Below are 9097 nucleotides of genomic sequence, written 5' to 3' on the forward strand. Positions count from 1 at the left end.
GTTCATAAACTATTTGCTGATGAAAGACGTAATTATGCAGATCCAAAGAACTGTTCTTAATGATTACATATTTACTGTTTGACGTTTGGAAAACAGTGTGAACATCCAAATTATGCATATATGAAGCTAGCGTTCCTTTTCAAATGTCGGTCAAGAGATAATGCGGCCATGTTATGCTTATCAATTTATTTTTCATAGAGATACACTGCATTTACGGTGGTGTTAGATACTGTCCTAACAAGCCCCTAAAGACCTGATTCTCGCATTAATGCTTTTTGACAATTACACAGTGTTATCCTTTGCTTTCCGTTGAATATTGTCCTCTTAGTCAAATTCTTTGCTATTTTTGATTCGATGAGGGGAGGAGGGGAGTGGATGGGAAAATTTCCATTTTTTTAAGAAGTGAGAATTCAAGGATTCTTTTCCTCTTCAAATTTTCATTTCGTTCAAAATGCATAACACAATATTATATTATGTTACTACGTGTAAAGCATCCACTGTTGCACTTTCTCAAAATCGGTTAGTTAAAGTTTCCTTCACTTTGGATAAAAAGCAGGCGGTTTCGCAAAGTCATGAGATAAATCTTAATACAAAATCGATGAACATTGAAATTCTTATCATACTTCGTTATTATATCGTGGACAGTTGGTATCAACGTTATACCAGTCTATGTATGGGTCGTATAGTAGCAGCTGCAGTCGTCAGTGTTGTGACACTGGGTACATGTCTAAGGAGAGAAACAGACGTATAAGCCTCTTGACGGAATAGACCGAGAGTTTGAAGAGTATCTGCAGGCAAGTTTATGACTCTGTTATTTACAGGGTTTTTCATTTAAGAAAACATGTACAATTTTGTCTTCTGTCGCTGAACAATTCAGAAACTTTTGAAATACATCATGTGTATAAGTAACAAAATAACATGTCATTGTTAGCAAGTGAATATTGTCTTGACTAAAATTCAATTGTCATGTATACTTTCTCGCCGCTGTGGTGTTCATGATTTTATCTGTTGTAACTGGACAATCAATTACTAGGAACATTTGCCTAAGGCAGCATTAGCTTTGAATGTGGACAGAACAGCTCTGAAGATACTCAATGAAGAACCAATTGGTGTTGGGGAATTCGGTCGAGTCTACAAAGCTCGACTGACCGTCCGTGGAAGGGAGCAAATAGTTGCTGCTAAAACCCTCTGCGAAAGTAAGTTCACTTCCTTTACATTAAGTCTTATTGAAGGAAACGAAACATCCCAAGAACGTAAGCAAACTCTGAAGCCAAAGCCTAGCCTAGTCCAGCAGTACCCGAAAAGTTAGTGATCGAAAAAAACGGTATGTAGGTTAATGTGAGCAGACAAGATTTGCGTCCAACCTGTGCGGCATATATATGCACTTACCACGTTGTATTTGTCAGCAAAAATCACTCCTTTAATGCCTTGAACAAAGTCTCGAGCAAAATCATCAATAGCGATATGGTCATTGCAATAGCTGGAAGACGAGTTACTCCAATATTGTAACCCAAACATCAATTATTTAATATGTGGAAAATGTCACATGGTACTCACTCGTCAGAGAAAGTGTCATTTGTGATCTGGACGACAAGTAGGCTCGAAATTCGACCTTTGACCTTGATGTGATCTTTTTATCACATTGTTCTCTAATGCACAAGTGTCACATACAGATAAGTGGTCTTGTTTACGATGACGTTGATGCTGTTTTTTCAATTCAGCTCGTTCAGATGCATTCAGCAGGAAAAACTTCGTTCATGAAGTTCAGTGTCTGGTGGAATTGGCTTGCCATGCTAATGTTATTCCTTTTCTTGGAATTGTCATCAATGGAGGTAGGACTCTGATTGGACTTTCTGGACCATGTTTGTACGAGTTGACACAAATTTCTCAATGTCACAGCTGAGCAAAATTTACGTAGAAGTTAATAAATACGTAGTAAGCGTATTTTGCTTAAGAGACGTAGCTTTCGGAACCCGATTTTCACAATAATACCTCTTTTAATAATATTAGTTGAAGAATTCCTTAAACAATGCGTTGAACACTGGATGAATTTAAGCCGTATGAAGTATTTAATATTACCATTTGCCAAGAAATCAACATGATCTTCTATCTTCTATCCTCCTAGATCCGAAGTACATACTGACAGAATATGCATGCCAAGGTGATCTGAAGAGCTACCTTGCATCATTGAGATTACTCCACACAGAAACAGAAACACAGTTGATAAAAGTTTCCAGAGACGTCGCCAATGCCCTGTCGTTCATGTCGATGAAAGGTGTAATGCACAAAGACATCGCTGCTCGCAATGTGTTCCTGACCAAAGATTTCACAGCCAAGATAGGAGATTTTGGACTTGGACGAGATGTTTATGAAAGACTTGGGAGTGATTACCTGACACCAACCTGGGTTGGTTTTGATTTTCCCCTCCTCTTTAACAAACTCCGTCAAGTTGCCTGTATGTGAACAGTAACAAATGTCGCCCCTAACCCTCAATTTCAACGGAATTTAAGTGTTGGTGCTATTGTATATTCCTTTGCTATGTTCACAAGCGTTCAAATTCCATGTTTAAGTAAACTCGGGCCATTATTGTAAAATAATATCAAATAATGAACAAAAAATTACATAAAATCATAATTAAATGATATAAGCATTCCTTTAGGATTATTGTTTGTGGAGAATATTTTTAATTGTTAATTTTCGAAATATTATTAATGTTTAAGCTTACGCATGTGAAATAGACTCACGAATAACAAAATAAGGAAACGCTTATAAAAGCGTATTTCGAAATTATGTCGTTCTTAGTGAAAAATAACCTTAAAATGAAAGTTCGCCACAATCAAACTTTCTATTATCATGAATTGTTCTGAATTACACAAAGAACCAGTAGCTGTAACTTTCAGGATTTTACAATATTTTTTAATGTCAACTGCAATTTCTTGTTTTTCTCCCCAAAGCACATTGAAATACGCAGTATTCAGCTTGACATTTCAACATATACATTTGTAGACTGCATTGTTAATGTTGACAAGCGAATTCTTGTCCGTACAAGAATTCAAATGTAAGCAATAGCATTGCAATCTTCACATAGAGACACTGTGTTGACACGCTAAATAGTTGGTGTTTTAACATGAACTTACAATGGACATATTCGAAAATAAAAGTTTACGGTGAGAAAAAAAATCATCAAGTTAAACTGACAGTTACTGGCCCTTTCATTGTATTTCATTATAGCGGGATACTAGGTGTAATGTTAACAATTTTGTATCAAGAAAGTTTACTAGTAACAGACCAATGTTAATATAAACCTGACTGCAGAGTATGGAGAACACGCGATTTTAAAAGTTTTGGAGGGGTACGTTGCATTGAATAGGATCATGTGCGGAGACTGGGGCCAGTGGCAGATACAGTTTGTAATACTCCTAATATCACATCTGTCTGCAGGCAAACCAGCAATGTCGATTCCCATTACGATGGATGCCACCAGAGTTTCTCAATGACGGAACGTTTACACTGGAAAGCGACATGTAAGTTGAACGATCAAAAAGGGACAAATACTTGAAAGGTCTCTGTGGTTTGTGGAGTCACAGCGTCAATATAAGGCAGAAACCAACCAAGTCAACTACCGTAAATAATAAACCCCATGCAACGTCTACACGTTTCTTTTAACAGATATATCTATGTCCCAGTCTCACACTGAACGTGGCAATATTGAAGGGACAAAGTTGCTCTTTTTTACCTCTTCGATATACAAACATGGAATACTTGTATAAAGTCACTCACTGTAAAAAATGACGGCGACGACGCTGTCATGTAGGTCATTCTCTCCACCAATGACCTGAGCTTAGTTAGTCAAACAAGTTGGTACTCCTTCTTGTCATTATTGTAAGAAAGACGGCCATTTAAAGCCCATGTAGCTGTATCTCTTGAAATCTGTGAACCTGAAAAAGGCTTTCTTTTTTTCTCTGGTTTTCTTTAAATTCTACAAATTAAAACGATATAGTCTTTTAACCAATGAAAAATTGGACAAGCAAATTTAAATTTTAACCGTTATTTTGATTTCCCGTCATTTTTAAGAATTGATAATATTACAAAATAAACAGCATATGGTATCCCAGTGGAAAACATTCAGCATTATATCTTAGACTACTCTGTTGTTTCTGTGAAGATTCCAGTGCATATATGCACTGCGTACTGTGTTTTTGCTTTATTTGCACGAGGGCGCCATTTATTATTTATCTTGCTCAAAATTGCACATGTAGTCCCAGTGGACAGTTTATTCTTCCTTTATAAATACCCCTCATTGAGTTCATTCCAATGAACTTGTTTTAGCTTGGAAGTGAAATCACAAAAGTATGCGAAAAAGATACAGCTATCGGGCCTTTAATGTCAGGCTGTCTCAAATTGAAAACGGGAAGGTCAGACTGGTCAACATGGATCTAAGCGCACCGACTTTATCTCTTTATTATCTCAATTAGAGTTTTATAATGTGTCCAACACATTTTCTTAGTTTAAAAGCTTCTTATCCCTTGACTATTAACCTCGCCAAATCTGATGGTTGGGCAAAGGTGACTTACCTTGGACATACTGTAGGGTGAGGTAAACCTGTCGATGCCAAAATCTGTGGTATTTCAAGCTTTCCAATACCTAATTGCAAGAGACAACTGATGCACTTTCTGTATATGGCTGGTTTCTACAGGGAATTCTGCCCAATTTTACCACCATTACTGAGCCTTTGACTAACTTACTAAAAAGAAAGTAAAGTTTGCTTGGTCAGAACAATGCCAAGAGGCATTTGATACACTTAAAACCATACTTCAAAATGCTCCAGTCTTGTCTGCACCAGATTTCAGTTTGCCATTCAAATTAGCTGTAGATGCTAGTGATGTGGCTGCTGGTGCTGTTCTATTGCAAGAGGATAATCATGGGATAGATAATCCTGTCTGCTACTTTTCACGCAAATTTAACAAATCCCAGAAAAACTACTCTACAATTAAAGGTGTTTATCTTTGATATTATGTTTAAAACATTATGTTACTTCTTCAAACCAGCCAATAGTGGTTTATATTGACCAGAACCATTTTGTTTTTCTGCAGAAATTAAAAGGCAAAAATTAGAGATTGTTATAATGGAATTTAATGTTACCAGGAGTTTAATCTTGACATTAGACGTATCAAGGGCAGAGACAATTTGATTGCAGACTGTCTCTCTCGTATTTAAAGTTTATTGTTTTTTTTACACTTTTTATATGACACTTTTTCTGTAGTAATAGTACATAAATGAAAAAATATCAAATATTACCCATTTGCTGAATGCAAAAAAATGAAATCGTTTGTGACCTCTAGACAAAATGGACCTTTCCTCTTCCGACTTGCTTTCCTACAAGAATGACAAATTAACATTGCCATAGTGTAAGAGAAATTTAGCTCCTACTCTAGTCTGCATGAAATGCCCGGAAAAATATAAGATTCCATTACAATAGCTTGTGTGAGGTTCAACTTGATGTATAAGTGTATGTTCAGCCATTAACGGTGAGAGGTGTGCACTTGAATTTTGAACTTGAATTTTTTGTATAGACCGTAAAATGTTTCACTGAATATTTTAATATTGACTGATGAAACGAAGATTTGGGTTGTACAAAGTTGACCAGTATTTCAGTATGTTGCAAGAAGTCAAACAACACAAACTACTTTTCTATCGAACAAAATAATGGGGAAAAGGCTCAAAAGAGCGACGTTGTCTGTCATGGGATGATAGCTTTCATTTTTGATAGTATTTCATTTATATTTATTCTATAAAAGACGTAGAGTGTCTTTTCCCTAAAATGTATTGAAATACAAAAAATTTATATATCACAACACAATGCTATGCTTGTTGTTGTTGTTTTTGTTGTTGTTGTTGTTGTTGTTGTTGTTGTTGTTGTAACGGTACCAAACGCCTTAAATTTGCAGAGATTGAGTCACATACTTTCCTCTGCCGGTCTGCCAAAGTAATAAAATACAGTCCGAACAACAAACAATGATTTAACTTCTAGAACGTCAGCCATTAATTACCATTGCTCATCAGAACTTCCGGAAAACTGTCCGGCTACAGTTTTCACATCTGATCTACAATTTGTTTACCAGTACCCATAAATATCCAAGCAGCATTTTTTCGATGGCTTATTTAAAACTTTACATTGTTTTCCTCATTCTATTCATACAACATGATTTTTCCGTTAAGATGATGTGCCACCTACGGTCTCATACTCTCTAATTACTAGCAGCCTCATTCTATATTGCTTTTTAATTTTAATAGATGGTCTTACGGAATCTTACTGTGGGAAATTGCTTCGCTCGGTAAGTCTGAAATTCAATATGCTTTTTAGTGTTTAGTGTTTCGTCAGGAAGATCTTAGCCAAAAGTGATTCCTCAGTAAAATATTCTTGTAAATCCTTCGTCATGATTTGCTGATTTTGTTGCATTTCGGTCTTTTAACAAGGCGGGTCGCCAATGACCGACGTTCCAGTTGCAAAATTTACTGGAGTATCTGAGAAATGGCAGAAGACCTGTGAAGCCAGAAGGATGCACACTGAGAGCGTGAGTGATAAATTTCAAATAGTCAAAGTTATAGTCATGAATAGCAAGTTCCAAAAGCCTGCTCAAATTCGCTAACTTCATATCACGATCGTAAAATTTCTTTTTCATAGCCAGAGTTTTAATGGTGTCACCAATCTTTCATAAACCATGAAAGCTTGTCCATAGTGAGAACTTACAATAGACAGGAAACTATGCCTTCTTCTTCTTCATGATATGAAACTTATCGCTCATCATGCTGAAAATTCGATGTGGTGCATGTCACTCTCCAAACTTGTCTTTATATGTAACTACCCATATATGGTTAGTTAAATCAAAATAAAATCGATCAGAATAAGAGACCAAAATAGAAAACATTGAAAATAAAACGCGTTACTCTTCAATATAGCCATATTGAAGGTTACCGTCTTTTATTTGAAGTCCTTGTTGGTTATAGACTGTTGTATTCCATCCTCGGTAGATACCGAATTATGCAGCGCTGTTGGCATGAAGACAGGTACGAGCGACCAACACCAGACCAACTCATGGCTGACTTTGATTGTATGTTAAGAATACCAGCCAACGGATATCAAGTAAGTTCAAGTAAATTCACATATACGGTACTTCGCTCTTCAACTTGTTCTCCAGAAGAATAATTGTATCAACTTCCAGTACATTTGAATACAAGACATTCTACATGCTTTATTTGGGGCTTTTTCTTCATCCGGTATCTTCACATAAAGTTTACTTTTTGGTTTGAAAGGGGGGGCACTCACCTCCCAAAGTGGACAATGTACCCTGGCGAGTTCAAACTGCGAAGCAGGAACTCTACACAAGATTCCTGTTTAATGAGGGGGGTGTTTCAAAAATCTGCATTTAAGCTAAATATTTGGGTCAAAACTCTCAGCTACAAGTTCCTATTCGGGGTGAAAAGTTGTGCTAGAGTAAAAGTCGGGTTACAACTCCATACTCTGTCAACATTCTAATTAACACTACAATGATGTTCAACCTTCGCAGAGATTCTTCACAGAAGCCTTCAAAGAAAGAGACAATGATAGACCTGATATGGACTTGGCCTTGAATGAATGACCTGATTCAGTAGAATGCTCGACTGGAAGATCTGGGACAGCTTAGCCAATCTCGCATAGGTTAAATTGAGAGTACCCTCGTGTAATGTTTAGCGTTAGCTACATTCATGATGTGCAGAATATGACGTTGTCATGTTTACTATCAATTTAAAATAGTGTCAACCGCGCAAAAAAATGTCTGTTTTATATCATTAGTTTTGACTGTGTCAGAAAATTCTTTGTACAGTGCATGCTCTTGTATTTCAATGGCATTGTCCAGGTGCAAAGAAAGACCATATGAACATGAATTCCAGATGAATCAGACACCTGACACCTAGACACCTGAGGTGGTCTTTACATCCCTTCGTTTGATAATTCACATATGTGCATCAGTTCATGATTTTGACATATTGTCACCATATTAGCGTTTCTATTACTTTCTGGCCAAATGAAAATGTATAACTGAAATGATGAGGTATGGTATATTAACGACCCTGCACATATATCAGAGTACCCACTGAACAGGCAGCTGATTCGTTCATTCAAACATTTACATCTGTAAAAACTAGCTGAATTTATGCACCTTGTTGGTGGTTACTGGTATATCTATTGTTGTTAATTTGCTTTAGTGCAAATAGAGAAAACCAAGATTATTTTCTCATTTGTTAAACATAAGACAGCAATTTGGTAGATGGACTGACGAAAATGTATCTTGAAATGCATCTATGCATATTAAATTCACATTGCAATAGGGCTGAGGAGATAAAGTGGTAGGACTATGTCTTTCAAATGATGCTATAACTGCTAGTAGTGATTTCAACATTTTTTTAAATATGCATGGCACTCTCTTGAGCAGAATTTGTGAATATTTGTTTTCAATGTTACATCAAGCTACTACAGTAAATTGTTGTGTTATTCTGCCCAGATTGCTAGTCTGATTAAAGTCAAGGGCTGCCTTTGTTGTATCTATGTGTTTTGTTATATTTATTACATCAAGTTCACCAATACGTCATTCTGATTGCAGCTCATGCCAGCTGTAGCAAAATGGTAATGTACCAGTTATAAAACACAACCCGAAACTAGCATAAAAAACTAAGAGCATTTAGAAAATACAAAACTTCGGCATCAGAATTACATGATCGGATCCATGGAGATAATTTTAGGAGCAGTGTAACTCCTATGAAATTTTGCTTTTTAGAACTGCCTTATTACATTTTGTTTGCGCTTTTCTGTACTAGTATTGCCACGTTTTGCTGTCTGCTTCACTATCACAGCTGAGTACAAATGCTATCTTGCCCTCTCTTAATAATGCTTGACCTGATAGCCATTGCACAATGTTAACATTTTTGTCCTTTTTTGTTGCTGCTACTATGCACAAAGCTATTTCGAAACAGGAAAACAGATGTTGCCACAATATAATAGCGATGACCTCCGAAGGGGTTATACTCTTGATTGGGTCAAAATTTGCTTCAGACACAC

General features: G+C 36.4%; 1 protein-coding gene across 1 annotated transcript; it reads left to right on the forward strand.

Moving 5' to 3' along the window:
• The first annotated feature begins 650 nt into the window (after positions 1–650).
• Positions 651–8158, forward strand: LOC139147404 (insulin-like growth factor 1 receptor). Its single transcript, XM_070718497.1, has 8 exons — positions 651–1196; positions 1722–1832; positions 2126–2406; positions 3442–3524; positions 6295–6335; positions 6478–6575; positions 7033–7144; positions 7569–8158. The coding sequence occupies exons 3-7, from the start codon at positions 2263–2265 to the stop codon at positions 7060–7062; spliced, it is 396 nt and encodes a 131-aa protein (XP_070574598.1). The 5' UTR covers positions 651–1196; positions 1722–1832; positions 2126–2262; the 3' UTR covers positions 7063–7144; positions 7569–8158.
• The last annotated feature ends 939 nt before the right edge of the window (positions 8159–9097 follow it).

Source organism: Ptychodera flava, chromosome 13 (genome assembly GCF_041260155.1).
Source record: "Ptychodera flava strain L36383 chromosome 13, AS_Pfla_20210202, whole genome shotgun sequence".
Classification (NCBI taxonomy): domain Eukaryota; kingdom Metazoa; phylum Hemichordata; class Enteropneusta; family Ptychoderidae; genus Ptychodera; species Ptychodera flava.

What these genes read in the sequence shown, in the direction of transcription:
- LOC139147404 (XM_070718497.1), top strand. Translation starts at nt 2,263, where the DNA reads ATGTCGATGAAAGGTGTAATGCACAAAGACATCGCTGCTCGCAATGTG. An exon ending in ATTACCTGACACCAACCTGG is followed by an intron (nt 2,407 to 3,441) that starts GTTGGTTTTGAT and finishes ATCTGTCTGCAG; the next exon opens with GCAAACCAGCAATGTCGATT. An exon ending in TTTACACTGGAAAGCGACAT is followed by an intron (nt 3,525 to 6,294) that starts GTAAGTTGAACG and finishes TAATTTTAATAG; the next exon opens with ATGGTCTTACGGAATCTTAC.